Genomic DNA, 14,250 nt, shown 5'->3' on the forward strand with positions numbered 1-14,250 from the left:
CAACCAACAAGAGCAGCAGCGAGGATAATTGGATAATTGGATAAATTTAATTTCTTTATTAAATCCAATGCCAAACAACAACAATATCCAAGTCGCTGTGCGCTGTCGGCCACTTAAACCCGGCGAATCGCAGATCCTATCTACAGACGGGCTACGCGGGAATACGGTGACTATAGACAGCACACACTCCACCTCTCAGCAGAAGGCGTACACATTCGACCACGTCTTCGGTGACCAATCAGACCAGGCCATGCTTTACGCGGACGTCGGTGCTCCCATCGTAGATGAAATGCTGCAGGGCTTCAATTGCACCATCTTCGCGTACGGTATGACTGGCACTGGCAAAACCTACACCATGTCGATGGACGAGAAGGACACCGCTGCTCTCAACCCCTCTGACAGATCTGATATAAGCAACGGTGCAGGTATCATCCCTCGCGCGCTGCACAGCATATTCAACAAACTCGAGTCCCAGCACGCTGAATGCTCCGTACGCGTATCCTATATTGAGCTATACAATGAAGAGTTGCGCGATCTTCTCAGCCTCAACTATAAACCACCCCAGACCACATCCTCCACCAACTCAGGCGACGGGCTTAAAATGTTCGGCGATCCTAAAGGCAGAGGCGGCGTCATTATACAGGGTCTCGAAGAAACACTCGTAAATTCCGCTGAAATGGCTTTCGAGGCGTTCGAGAGAGGTAGTCGTCGGCGGAGGATAGCCTCGACGAACTGCAACGAGTACTCGAGCAGATCACACTCAGTCTTCACCATCACCGTGCACATTAAAGACTACACGGACCGTGGCGACGAGATTGTCAAGGTGGGCAAACTCAACCTGGTTGATTTGGCAGGGAGTGAAAACATTGGCAGGAGTGGTGCTGTTGATCTGCGAGCGCGTGAGGCTGGCAATATCAACGCCAGTCTGCTCGCATTAGGCAGGGTGATCAACGGGCTCGTCGAGCGCAGCGACAGGAACAGAAACAAAAAATTGTCCGACAAGGCCGCTGATAAGTCCTACATTCCGTACAGGTAAGTGGTCTGTCTCTTCTATCGCTCTTGACTCACCCAACTTTCCAGAGACTCAAAACTCACCCGCCTTCTCCAAGACTCACTTGGCGGTGAAACCAAGACATTCATTATTGCAACCATCTCCCCAAGCAAGACAAGCATCGAAGAGACGCTCTCGACACTTGACTACGCCTTACGAGCCAAATCTATTGAGAATAAGCCACAGGTGCAGCAGAAAACGAGCAAAAATACCTACATCAATGACCTAGTAGCGGAGAATGTGCGCGTCAAGGCGGAATTCCGCGCGAGCATTGAGCACAATAACGGCATGTGGTTCAGTAAAGAGAAAGTAGCGCAGTACGACCACCTCGTCGACAACAAAGAAAAATGCGAAAAGGATCGTGAGGGGTTTGTAGCAGCAGAGAAGGAGCACCTTCACACACTTCAGAAACTAGATCTCGCCGACAACGAGATTATCATCAAACGCAACACTATTGCTAAGCTCGAGAAGCAAGTGGAGGGGTTGACGAGGGAGGTGGATGAGGAGCGGGTGGTTAACGGTGTGCGCGAGAAAGGTGAGCAGGTGAATTGGAGTGCAGCGCAGAAGTGGCTGGAACACGCGCGCGACGAGCACAGCGATGTGGATATCATGCATGGGATGCTGGAGAAGAAGCAGACAGAGCACGTCAGTGATGCGAGCACACTCTCCAAATACCATTCGGAAACTGCGCAAGTGATACGTGAATGCAGCGAAAAATCCACCAACCACTCCCGTCTCATAGACGAGGCGATGGGAGAGATGGACAGCAGGAAGAGGGAGCTTGCCACATCTCTCAACTCCATCCCTCAGCTAGCCGAGAGCGTTATGGGGGAGTCTGCACATAGGCTGCACGACCTCATCGCTCACCTGGCTACAATGGAAGACGAGAGCAGCGTAGCGAGCCAGCTGTCGTGCGACTCTATTGTTAACTCAGGCGGACGAGTGAGCGAGATGCTGGCGACGGTTGTGCGCAAACTCGAGGAGAGCAGTGCAGAATTTGCTACCACGCTCACACAACTCCTGGAGAGAGAATTGCATGGAGTGAGTTGGGTTGCTCATCATACCTTGCCTATTACTAATCATGCACACTTGCTCAGATGGACGACAGACTAGATAAGCTTTTCTACGAATACACGCAACGCTCCACCGCCAAAGTGACGGCGATGGAGAAAGATGTGGATCAGCTGACGCGCCTGTGCGCGCACATGGAGGGGCATTCTGTGCGCGTGGAGGGATGGCTAAGCGAGGCACAGACGCGACTGCAAGCGTACGCTACGACCAGTGAGGCGAGTAGCAGTGAGCGTACGCGCGCACTAGTGGCTGAGGTAACGCGCGCAATGCGTTCGTACGAGGAGGAAGAAGCGGGTGAACGGCACAAGCACCTGGAAGCAGTACGCGACCACATGTGCAGTACACAGCAAGACACGGCCGCGCACGCCTCGCACACCCTCCACACGCTCGAACGGCTCACTCAGTCCACGCGCCACCATGCCTCCTCGCAGAACGACGAGTGCACGCACCAGAGCGATGTATGGGCCAGTGTGCGGCGTGCGACGCGCGAGATGCAGCAGGGTGTACAGGCCGCCTTGCGCGATAATGGAGCCAGTGCGGGAGAGATGCACAGACAGATGGAGCAAGATGGCTTACTGCAAGCGCGCGAGATAGTTGAGCGCGGTGAGGAGCTGCGCAGACAGGCGAAGAGCGCACACGAAAATTACTCTTCCCTCTCCCAACACACTCAGTCGGATGCACGCACAGTGTGCGAAGGCGTCGCGCAGCATGTCGCACAGGTGCACTTGCGCGTGCAGGGAGATGTCGATACTTTGTCCTCTCTCACTGCCTCCGCGGCGGGCGATAGCAGGGCGCATGCGGACGATGTTGGCAGGGCTGTCGCTTCGCTGGAACTCTCTCTCGATGCTCTCATGCAGACGCTCAGTGTGGGCGGCAGTAGCAACACCAACATTCCTCGCAAGAGGGAGTGGGTCGGCGATGGGGCATATGACATGCAGGCCGTACAGAGCAGAGGCGATGTGCTGCGAGCTGTAACGGGTGGTCCGCCGAAGCGGGCTAAGAGTTTTGGAGGGGGTGCGGGAGGTGCTGATGGAGTTGAAGTTGGTGATGGTGAAAGTAATAATGCTCACAATCAGCCTCACGCTCACCCCCACTCCCACGCAGACTCCGACAGACAGGGCTCGGCTCCGCCTGAGATGTCGCCACGCAAAGAGGGCGCATACACGGTCGATGCGCGTGTGTTAAAGGAGAGCAAGGAAGAAGATGCGGGAGAGATGTTTAGGAAGACGCTAAGTAGTCTGAAAGGGGATAGTGGGGAGGTTGAGAGGGAGGTTGAGAGGGTGCCAGAGAAGGTATCAGCGGAGGAGAGTGTGGATATCGAAGGTGTAGAAGGCGGGGAAGGCGTAGTTGACGCAGAACTTCCTCATTCCTATCAACCCCCTCAACCCCCACCCTCGCATTCAACAAATGGCCGTCGCGCTCCGCAGCCAAGTCGTCGACCTACATCAAATTCAAATTACACCTCCACTTCCGCCTCTGCACAGGGAAACCCACGCGTGACGCGTAATAGAGCACCTCTGCGCACTACATCAACGAATACCACCAATAATGCTCCTGATGTCCCTGGAACAGCGCGCACGAGAAGCAGTAACAGTAGTAATAATGCTGGCAACGCAAACAGCGCGAATGGAAAAGCGCCACCTGCCAAGAGACGCACAGTTCGACATATGCAGTAGATGCGTTAGATGCGGCACCTTCTCCTATTTATAGAAACGAACAACTTGATAATCACACTTAGTAATATAATATACTGTGTTGTATAATATATATAATTTAAACAATGCAAATTTTCAATGTTTTCTAATGTTTTCAGTGTTTAATGTTTAAAATCCGCCAACTCTCTTCTTCTTCTTCTTGGTAGCGACAGGCCGACCGCCAAACCTGCCCGGCTCGACCTGGGTGCTAGGATTGGGTTGCGAAGGTGGTTGGGAAGGCTGAGTGAGGGCTGGAGAATGAAGGTGTGCGTGTGATTGTGGCTGAGATTGCGGAGCAGGTGTGAGCGAACCATTCATTGCATTCGATGCACTCGTTGCATGTGCGCCAGGCGCAGCAGTTGACAAGACGACGGGAGGTCTGCGCATTATCTTCTGCGAGGGAGGCGGAGGGACATCGGTCTGCATTTGCGTCTGCCCCTCTATTCCCATCTCTCCCTCCTCAGAATCCGCATAGGGGTCTCTGTACCTGTAGGCATCCACACTGCCACTCCACTCAGCGAGAAGCAGGTTAGTGGCAGTGTTGAGTGGGGGTTTGGTATCAGCGTCAGTAGCGTCAATGGCATCATTGCGTGCGAGTGCAAGTGCTTCGTCCCCTTGGCTTCTGCGCGTCACCATCGGCCGCAGTGCGCCGAAAGTGTAGGGGCGCACGGGGGTGCTGTTGTGTATATTCATAGCAGAGGCTGCGCGTGTGAGCTCCTGTACGAGTCCGCCAGTAGAAGCAGTGGCATCAGTAGGGGTATTGGCAGCACCAACACCGCCAGCATCACCTACAGCGACTCCCCCATCAAAATTGCGTTTGCCCTCGCTCTTGCCCTCCGCTGGCACGTCATGTGGCCGTCTATTGCTGCATACGTTGTATGCACCCTGCAGCTGACGCTGAACAATCTCCCCCGCCGCGTCGCCCGCATATGGGAAGCTGGGAGGTGGGGGTAGAAGAGATTGTGGGATAGAGTAAGACCAAGCTGCATGTGCGTCGTTACTCCTATTCCTGTCCCATTCCCTCTGCCCTATCTCCACCTCGCTGGCTAGACGCACCTGTAGACCCGCACTTGCGAATGGTTGCAGTGGGAGCTTGTCGCGTAGTGCGAGTGTTGCACCCCCACTACCACCCCCACTTATCAGCCCCCATTGCTTGGTCATGTCGCGTAGCGTATATTCGCGCATAGAGGCTAGCCCGTCGCCGAAATAGCCATCTACCTCTTGCGACCAGACAGCAGGATCGGTGCGAATGTCGAGAGGGGGTGCGTTGGCGTCCGCGTCAGCGGTGAAGAGTGTGGCGTAGGATAATGAGCCGCCTTGGCTGCGTAGATACATGTCATACACGGCGTCGGTGTTTTGGGAGAGTGTGTCTGGGTTTTGGTGCGGTGTGGGTTGTCGTGAGGGTGTGGGTGGTTGAGAAGGCTGCAAGATTTGGGAATGCTCACGGGGGGGATGCTGAGGTGTGGGTGCACGGGAAGAGGCTCGAGAAAGTCGACGAGATTGGTTGCGCGTGTGCTGACGCGTTTGATGTCGGGTGGGTTCCCTGTCGTGCTCTTCAGACTGACGCCCTCGCTCATGCACAGCCCAGCCTCCAATCGGAGGAAAAGGCAGTTTGTGGGCGTATGGAGCGTGTAGAGAGCGGGGAAAGGAGGGAGTGCCACCAATAGTCCATATGGAGAGGAGGGGGTGGATGGCCGAGAAGAGGAGTACAGAGATGGTATTGTGAGGGCCATTGATAGTATGAATAGAGAGCGTTCTATCGTAGTCTCTGTTGTGGGGTATAGAGAGGAGAGATTGGGAGAAGTTGCGTATGTCGAAGAAAAGGATGTGGTCGGTTGTGGTGAGAGCAGTGAGAGGTATGTTGGATGCAGTGGAGGACAGTAAGTGAGTGATAGTTGAGGGTGATTGGTAGATGATAGTCGAAATGGATGACTGTGGGTGATGAGTGGATAGCAATAGTAAGACATCCACTCACTCTAAAATCAATCACGCTTAGAGAGTGAGAATTCGCAGTTAAACAAGAGTACTCAGCTGCCTCATCATAGGGATTGAAATCAATCAACCTAAATCTGTTATCGTAGGATTGATGGTAGTATGGATGATGACGTAATTGAGATATCGATGCGGGTGATTTGAGGCGGGGATTGAAGTTGAACTTGAAAATGTTATCGTATGGGTCGATTAGCAGGCAATTTAGGTCTTTAAAAGAGAGATCAGAGATTGGGTGAGTGTGGGTGAAGGTGTGAATGTGATCGAGGTGCTTATTGGAAGAGTTGTAAAATATGACACCCAACCTAGTCTTAACAGCTATCAGATGACCCAAATACCTCGATCTAGATAAGGTATTTGAGTTTGAAGAAGAAATTTGCAGAATCGGGGAATTGAGGTTTATCGACGAGTTGTTGAGGGAATTGATCAGATTAATGTTAAGACACTGATCATTCTCATTGGTTGGTGATATTAACAAGTTAATTCCATTTCTACTGCTTGTATTTAGTAATTGCCTTGAATATGGATTGAATGTTTGAACCCTGTCAAGTGAATTGGTTGATGGGAATACATTTATAGCCTTGGAGAGTTGAAATTTAATAGGACATTTCCTATTATTCAATTTATACTCCAAATCCCCGTTAAACTCCATCGATACTCTCAACCACCATGTCCACCCCACTCCTCCAATTGAAAGACAGGATAAATAAAAATAACAAAATTAATTATAAATCTGATAACGGCGATTACACTGATGACATCACTAAAGCTATCTCCATCGAATTAGACACTCTCTACCCTCGCAACACCCCCGTTAAACTTACCGGTTACAAGGACGACGAGGAGTACCCACTCGACACGCTTATCATTGCCATCTCGCTCAAGCACCTTCCATTCATCGAATACATGAAGCAATCAAAGCACCTCGCTGTCGGTTTCATTAGTGCTTTGGATAGAAAGTCTGTAATTGACTTCTTACTCTCTAAATCTGATAAGAAAAGGTACACAACAAATAACCAGGATAAGGAGAAGGTTAAGCGTATTAAGTTGAAGGAGATTGAGCTGGATGATAGGTTGAGCAGCTTGAGGGGTCATAAGCCTGCCTTATTTACCAATCTACAACAGTCTATAGCACAGAAGCTACAATCCTATAACAAGCCATCCAAACCCGTCTCAAAACCCCAGCTCAAACCAAAGAACTTGTCTCCAATCATCATTCTCAGTTCCTCACCAACCTCCCTCCTCACCATGTACAACGTCAAGCCTTTCTTATCCCAAGCCACCTTTATCCCTTCAAATATCGCCAAAGATATGGCCAAAGATAACCAACAGAGTGTAGATGATTTGATTACCATTTACAGGTCAAAACCCAATGAGCAGACCAGCAAATGGTACATTATCAACTCTGTAGAGACTCTCAACAAATTTGGTCCTGATGCCTGGCAGAGGGTCGTTTGCGTCGTAACCACAGGTCAATTATGGCAATTCAAGCTATACAAGTGGTCAAACCCCCGTGATTTGTTCAGGAATGTTAAAGGTGTCTACCTCCATTACAGCAATGAATCTATAAACTCAAATATAAAGGATTGGAATGTTTCTACCTTTGCTGTCGACAAGGACAAGCGACACACAGACAAATCTCTCGTCTCCAACTTCTGGAGGCAGCTAGACAGCTGGATAGCAACCAATAAGCCTTTCCTAACCGTGTAGCCTGTGTATTGATGTATTTTTTATTATTTGCCTGGATTCCCTCTTTATCACTGACGTCGACCATCTCAAAACACGTCGGCAGCGATGGAGGTGTGTTGAGCGTGTGTGAGTTTGAAAGCGTTACTCACAGTACTCTAGAATATTCAAATCATCTGTAACAACAATCCTGCTACTGCGCATCTCTCCAACGGATCTCTGTGTATACGTATAGCCCACCAAATCATAGAGATATCTCCGCCACTAATACAGCACGCTCTTCTCGATAACATAATTCTCGCTGTTCGGCTTCGTGATCTCTCTGCGTTACATCTCTCTTTCAACGACGCACACACAGCTGAAGAGTACTACAATGCTCTAAAATCAGCCTGTATAGCTCTGAAAAGACCGTCCATATACAATCTTCCCGCTTTCCATCGCAGCTCGCCACCAAATCCATCCAGCTGGTCCATTTACGACCCAATCGACGAATTCAACAGGCAGGGATTGGCAGATAACAAATTGTGGCGCATAACACACATGAACAAAGCTTACTCCCTCTGTCCGACTTACCCAGCCATACTCGTCGTGCCTGCCAAAATATCTGACAGCGTCCTCAACTACGCATCGAGGTATAGATCCCGCCAGCGCATACCAACATTGACATACATGCATTGGAACAACAACGCCACCATCACTCGCTCTGCGCAGCCACTCGTTGGACTCAAGAATGCGCGCTCAATCCAAGACGAGAAGCTGATAGAGACGATATTCACGTCGCATGTACATGTCGAGAGTGCGAGTGCATATGGCAGTACACCTACCAATCTCATTATGGATGCTCGTCCAACCACCAATGCCATGGCGCAACTCGCTAACGGTGCCGGAACCGAGAACATGGATCACTATAAACAGTGTAAGAAAGTTTATTTGGGGATTGAAAATATACACATAATCCGCGATTCCCTGGGGAGGGTGCTGGATGCGCTTGGCCTGAGTGATCCAGCTGGTTTGCGGGGTGGCGGTGGTAGTAGCAGCAGCAATAGCAGCAGTAGCACCACCATCGACCACCACCTACTTCGCAACACACTGCAGAAATCCGGTTACATGAAACACATCCATGCAATTCTTGCAGGCACACTCACCACAGTGAAGAACATTCACGTGCATTCCTCCCATGTCCTCGTGCATTGCTCGGATGTAAGTAGTGATTCCTTCTCATCTACACAACGCACCCGCTGACAAAGCAAACAAGGGCTGGGATCGCACATCACAAGTTGTATCACTTGCGCAGATCTGTCTCGATCCATTTTACCGCACCAAGCGAGGATTGGCAGTGCTAATAGAGAAAGACTTCGTGTCATTCGGGCATAAATTCGCCGAGCGCAGTGGCCACCACACGCATCGACCATTCTACCGCACGGACGAAGTGAGCGGGGAGATAGCGCGTGATCGTGAAGGGGAGGCGGCGAACATGCATGACAAGTTCTCCCTCTTTCCAGGACAATCGCAGAGTCAATCCCACAAAGAAATCAGTCCAGTGTTTCTGCAATTCCTCGACTGTTTATGGCAGATACAGCGACAGCATCCGGAGCGTTTTGAGTATAATGACAGGTTTTTGCTGGCGCTGCTGCGCGAAGTGTACAGCTGCACAAGCGGGTCTTTTCTTGCAGATAGCGAACGTGCACGTCGCGTTCCAGATCCACTCGATGGCATGCACCGCGCTCCTGTCGTCGAGAGCACTTCTGCAGTTTGGGATTACATACTAGATGATAGCACGCGAGAGGAGTTCTCTAATTCCTCCTACAACCCTACCCTCGATGAGCGCTCTAAGGGGGATATGGGCGTGCTGCTTCCTTCTCCCGCTCAAATACGGTGGTGGACTGGCCTGTTTGGGATGCAGGCCGACTGCGATACTTCTACTACTCAGGATGCTGCCGAGACTGTCGAGAAGGCGGCTGACGATCCTGTCTTGAATGCGAGTGCGAATGTCGGTAAAGGTGGACTGGGACTTAAGGGCGATAACGGGCCATCGTCAGGACGGAAAAGCAGCACGGGTCAACTCGCTTCCTACTTTGACAGCTGGTCGAAGAGTGGAGTGAGTGGGGTGAGTGCGGCGGCAGCAGCAGCATCAGCTACAGCTCCAGCATCGTCTTCAAAAACCAATTCCACTTCCACTTCCACCCCTTCATCAAACATCTCTACACAATCAACGCACTCCACACCGTCCACATCCACACATCGTTTTCTCTCCAACCCTTCCAAATCCCCTTCGCTTTCCTCTCACACAACCAGCAACACGAGCATGTTCTCTAAATTCACTAAGCCGATGTCGGGCAACATGAATGTGAACATGAACATGGCAGGCGTTGCCAATATGGCTCGTGGACTGGGTACGCACGTGCACACGCACGTTAGCAATCTCGGTCATTTCGGCGCTGGTCTTGCAAGCGAATATGCCAATATGGAGAGTCGGTTCGGTGGGCTGCGCGTAGGTGAGAGTGACGATGGGAGTGGGAGTGAGAGCAAGAGCAAAACCAAGCAAGACGACAGCTTGCCACCGCGGCTGCGAGCTGGTGGCAGTAGGAGTGGCAGCACAAGTGCGAGTGGCAGAAGCACCCCCACCTACACCACCAACAATACTAACGTAGATACCCTGTTCGATCAAGATGATCAAGATGGTCCAGAAAATCAAGACGAGAGCGCTGCTATACCGCACAAGCTGAAAGAGTCATTGAGTGTTGAGAATGTGCTTGGTTTGGGAAAGGAACATGATGCACACACTCAACCTCAACTTCAAAAAGCATCACAGTCACTGTCTCACTTGCAAAATCACCCTCCCAGCCGCATACAGGCTCCACGACAAGCTAAACAGACGCAATCTCAACAAAAGCAAAAGCTTGAAAATGTACAGTACACTGACTCCCAACAAAAGCAAGACCCATTAGGCGTGAAGTACATGTGAAGTGCATGTGAATGCATGTCTATTACATATACTTGCTTATACACTATGCATTGCTCTCTTCATAAAGTAAATTCAAGCGCTCCATAAACAACAAATGATACACTATACACTATACACTATATGCTATACAAATAATACAACCTCTCACTCTGCCTGCAACTGATACATACGTGCGAGATCGCTCGCCGTATTCGCCTGCTCGACATGCTTATCCTCCCGACAACGGATGAAGCGCGGGAAGCGTATGCTAAGACCCTTCTCCCCCACCATACCTTTTGCGGCGGGATATACGGGTGACTGTGTGATACTGGAGTGTGTAAGAAGACAATGAGAAGGATGTAAAAGCAGGTGTAGATACAGATGCAGATGCGAATGGGCACTACAAGCTACACACTGCATATACTGCACACGCTACTTACTCAGCACCTCTACATTCCCACACTTGGAAAGGGTTGAAGTGAATATCCGGATTGAGGTCTGTAGTGTGTGAGAAACGGCAGCAACCAACGAAACAAACAAACCAACCTCCGACTTGCACACCCGCAAAAGGTGTGCTGCTAGTATTAGGGCCGTCTTCTGCATAAACCCGATTGAGACTATCGTAGAAAGCATCGCTGAAGCCTGACATGCATTTGCACACAGCAGTGAAAGCACCCTCATCGTCATCGTACACAGCGAGTAGAATCGGTGACCAGAATTTGTTCTTGCGCCCCATACCGTGCCAAGCACCAATCGGGACAAGATCCATGCTGTCGCCTATCTCGGCTATGTAATCTTTCTTCACTTTCAGCCAGCTGTCTGCGCGTTTGTCTAGTGTATTTTGTTAGGTTTAAGATGATTTCTATATCCATGCATTATGCTCCCCACTCACCAGGCTCGTATGTAGCTGGCAGGGCTTTCTGTTTTGAAGGCGATTTCTTTTTCGTGTCTTCGTCTGCATCGTGGTCCCCTCCGTAATCTCCTTCCGCCTCCTCGTAGTAGTCCAGCAACTGATTGTGTGAGACGGGTGAAGAAACAACGCGCAAAACCCACCTTCACCATTATTCCCTCGGCCTTCATCGACATGCACTGGTGGAAGAAAGCAGTGATAGCATCGAGATGCGTGTCATCAGTAGAGGGCACATGGTCCCACCTTGCACAGTTCCCGAAAGTGAAGGGGGCGAGGTTGGTGCGCAGGGTTTGTCTGCGCTCTCTGAACGACTTGTCGAGGAGCGGCTCACCATTGTAAAGCATACAGTCGAAGGCGTACACGGCGACTTTGACATGCACATCGTCCATCTGCACCGCTTTTCTGCTCCTGTTTGCCAGCTCTTGGAATGGCCTCACCCTGCCTGTGTCGTCGACAGCTGCGATTTCTGCATCCACTACAAACGACGTGATGGAGGGGTTTGTTTTGAACATCTCCAACACACTCAGGCATATATCGGGGTACTTTTCTGTCATGTCTTCCAGTCGTCTTGAGAATAGTCGTATCCACACCATGCACTGTTCGCCAATTCTATCGAATGGCGATGATTTCCAACCTTTACACACGTATTCTTCCGAAAGAGTATCACTAGCGCTGAGAACACGCGCATGCAATTGACATCTCTGCCCATCCAGTTTAGCCTCGCTTGTGAAAGGTCTGTGACGAAGACGAGTGAGAACGTCATCAAAGGAGCGGGTGATGGCGCCGAGCATGGGCTGTACGGGTGTGCCAACACTAACAGGCACGGAATCTTCCAACCCATCCAGTCCACTCTCCCTCAGTGCTTTCACAAGGGTGTTGTAATTAGGATGGCGAGCGTAGACCCTCCTCACCACCTTCTCAGCACCAGTGAGCTTCTCTTCAACACGCCGCGTGTGCTCGCCATCTCGCGCGCGCTTTCCTGTCGCTTCCACCACCTCTGCCATCTCGCTCTCCTCAATGCTGACGTGGTAGTGCATCGCGAACGCCCTCGCTAATGCTGTCGAAAGCGTCGTGCGTACAGCGCCAATGCGCAAATTCTGCACTAGCGACCTGAACAGATAGCGTGCTTGCTCACCCTTGGCTGAGACAAGGAGCTTTTTGACAAGATTGGTCTTGGTTTCCTGGGACCGGGGTCCTTTCTGCTGCGAAATGGAGAGAAAAGTGGAGTACACGGCGTCGACAGTGAGGGGCTTTGGCTCGATGACGGAGATGCGGTTGCGGGTGGCTTCGAAGGCAACGTCGCCGATATCGCCGAGTTTGTGGTGCAGCTGGCGAAGTTTGGAGGGGGAAATAGAGGTGACATCCTTGAGAGAGCGGTTGAGAACGTGGCCGCCAATGCCGAGTTCGTTGGGCTCATACGGAGGGCCGAGTTGATGAGAGAAGAGCCAGAGAGAGGGTAGGAGGGAATCAACATCACTGCGAATAAGAATGCGGAAGTAGTTAGTGAGTATGTTGGTGATTTCAATGCGTGAGCGAGTGGAAGAGCATTGAACACACGCATCAGTCCACAGATCGAATCTGATGGGGGGAGAAAGGAAGGGTGGGTGGAAAGAATACGGAGATGCTTTGAAAGTGATTGGTTGGGTGATACGTAGGTTGTGTGCTGTGTGTGCGTCATCGTGGCTGCTATCGATGACGGAATCATGATCATGAGCATGAGCGCCACCGCGACGAAGCATCTGCTGGCTATCGAGCTTGACACGCTTGAGATCCCTCTCATAATCCTCTCTCTCTCTTTTCTCGTCGTTGTAGGAATCGAGACTGAGTCTTATAGCCTCATCGAAATCATCAGCTGGGGGCATTGAGGGAATTGAAGGAAAACAATAAAATTACTAGTCACTTGATAAACACTTGAAGGCACTTGAAATATAATAGACTTTAATTGAAGATTAGAAGATTACGTGTTGCTCGCTCACAGCAACCACCAACAGCCAGTGAAATCCCTCTAAATAAATTAAAATGGCTCGCAGATACGACTCACGCACCACCATCTTCTCTCCAGAAGGCAGACTCTACCAGATCGAGTATGCAATGGAAGCCATCAGCCACGCCGGCACCTGTATAGGCATTCTCGCCAGCGATGGCGTTGTCCTTGCCGCAGAGAAGCGCGTAACTTCAAAGCTTCTCGACAAAGCTGAAGCTAGCAACGAAAAGATATTCGAACTCAACGCCAACATACTCGCAGGTGTAGCTGGTATTACCGCAGACGCCAACTCGCTGGTAAACTACTCGAGGATGCAGGCGCAGAAGTACTTGTACACGTACGACGACAACATCCCCGTTGAACAACTCACACAGAGGCTATGCGATTTGAAGCAGGGATACACTCAATACGGCGGTCTTAGACCTTTCGGTGTTTCTTTGCTCTATGCTGGACACGATATGCACCATGGCTTCCAACTATACCATAGCGATCCGTCAGGTAACTACTCTGGCTGGAAGGCTACCTGTGTAGGCGCAAACAATGGTACCGCCCAGTCTCTCCTTAAACAGGACTACAGAGACGGCGTTAGTCTTTGGTCACCTGCCCCTGACCAACATGATGAAACTGAAGGCTCGAAATGTGGTGCTGTGGAATTGGCTTGCAAAGTTCTCGGTAAAACTTTGGACGCAACAACAATAGATTCTGATAAAGGTTTGTAGTGTGTTTAAAGCCATTCACTCACCCACTCACGCTTCTCAGTCGAATTCGCTATCCTCAAACTCGACCCAAAAACTGGAAAACCAAAAGGTCAGATTCTCAAAGCACCCGAAATTGACAATCTTCTAGTAAAAGTCGGCCTCTCAAACAAGAAAGACCAAGAAGGAATGGACGTTTCATGATGTTTTACTTAATTATTAAAGA

General features: G+C 50.6%; 6 protein-coding genes across 6 annotated transcripts; 4 read left to right on the forward strand and 2 right to left on the reverse strand.

Annotated features, from left to right (window-relative positions):
• Window positions 1-67: 67 nt before the first annotated feature.
• J056_004624 (Kinesin-like protein KIF11-B) lies at window positions 68-3,847 on the forward strand (the record flags this gene model as incomplete). Its single annotated transcript, XM_009269819.1, has 4 exons — window positions 68-1,032; window positions 1,081-2,092; window positions 2,149-3,780; window positions 3,833-3,847. The coding sequence occupies 4 exons, from the start codon at window positions 68-70 to the stop codon at window positions 3,845-3,847; spliced, it is 3,624 nt and encodes a 1,207-aa protein (XP_009268094.1).
• A 98-nt stretch (window positions 3,848-3,945) lies between these two features.
• Window positions 3,946-6,378, reverse strand: J056_004625 (uncharacterized protein; the record flags this gene model as incomplete). The annotated part of the gene is made up of 3 exons (XM_009269820.1): window positions 3,946-5,748; window positions 5,792-6,299; window positions 6,347-6,378. The coding sequence occupies 3 exons, from the start codon at window positions 6,376-6,378 to the stop codon at window positions 3,946-3,948; spliced, it is 2,343 nt and encodes a 780-aa protein (XP_009268095.1).
• Window positions 6,379-6,474: 96 nt separating this feature from the next.
• J056_004626 (Cell division control protein 73) lies at window positions 6,475-7,515 on the forward strand (the record flags this gene model as incomplete). The annotated part of the gene is made up of 1 exon (XM_009269821.1): window positions 6,475-7,515. One exon carries the CDS (start codon window positions 6,475-6,477, stop codon window positions 7,513-7,515), a length of 1,041 nt encoding a protein of 346 aa, XP_009268096.1.
• An 84-nt stretch (window positions 7,516-7,599) lies between these two features.
• J056_004627 (Phosphoinositide 3-phosphatase) lies at window positions 7,600-10,456 on the forward strand (the record flags this gene model as incomplete). Its single annotated transcript, XM_009269822.1, has 3 exons — window positions 7,600-7,605; window positions 7,654-8,691; window positions 8,747-10,456. 3 exons carry the CDS (start codon window positions 7,600-7,602, stop codon window positions 10,454-10,456), a joined length of 2,754 nt encoding a protein of 917 aa, XP_009268097.1.
• A 144-nt stretch (window positions 10,457-10,600) lies between these two features.
• J056_004628 (DNA ligase 3) lies at window positions 10,601-13,207 on the reverse strand (the record flags this gene model as incomplete). The annotated part of the gene is made up of 5 exons (XM_009269823.1): window positions 10,601-10,763; window positions 10,876-10,933; window positions 10,982-11,266; window positions 11,328-11,445; window positions 11,489-13,207. 5 exons carry the CDS (start codon window positions 13,205-13,207, stop codon window positions 10,601-10,603), a joined length of 2,343 nt encoding a protein of 780 aa, XP_009268098.1.
• Window positions 13,208-13,364: 157 nt separating this feature from the next.
• On the forward strand, window positions 13,365-14,228 carry J056_004629 (Proteasome subunit alpha type-4-1; the record flags this gene model as incomplete). The annotated part of the gene is made up of 2 exons (XM_009269824.1): window positions 13,365-14,040; window positions 14,089-14,228. The coding sequence occupies 2 exons, from the start codon at window positions 13,365-13,367 to the stop codon at window positions 14,226-14,228; spliced, it is 816 nt and encodes a 271-aa protein (XP_009268099.1).
• Between the last annotated feature and the right edge of the window lie 22 nt (window positions 14,229-14,250).

Source organism: Wallemia ichthyophaga (assembly GCF_000400465.1).
Source record: "Wallemia ichthyophaga EXF-994 unplaced genomic scaffold scaffold8, whole genome shotgun sequence".
NCBI classification, from domain to species: Eukaryota; Fungi; Basidiomycota; class Wallemiomycetes; order Wallemiales; family Wallemiaceae; genus Wallemia; species Wallemia ichthyophaga.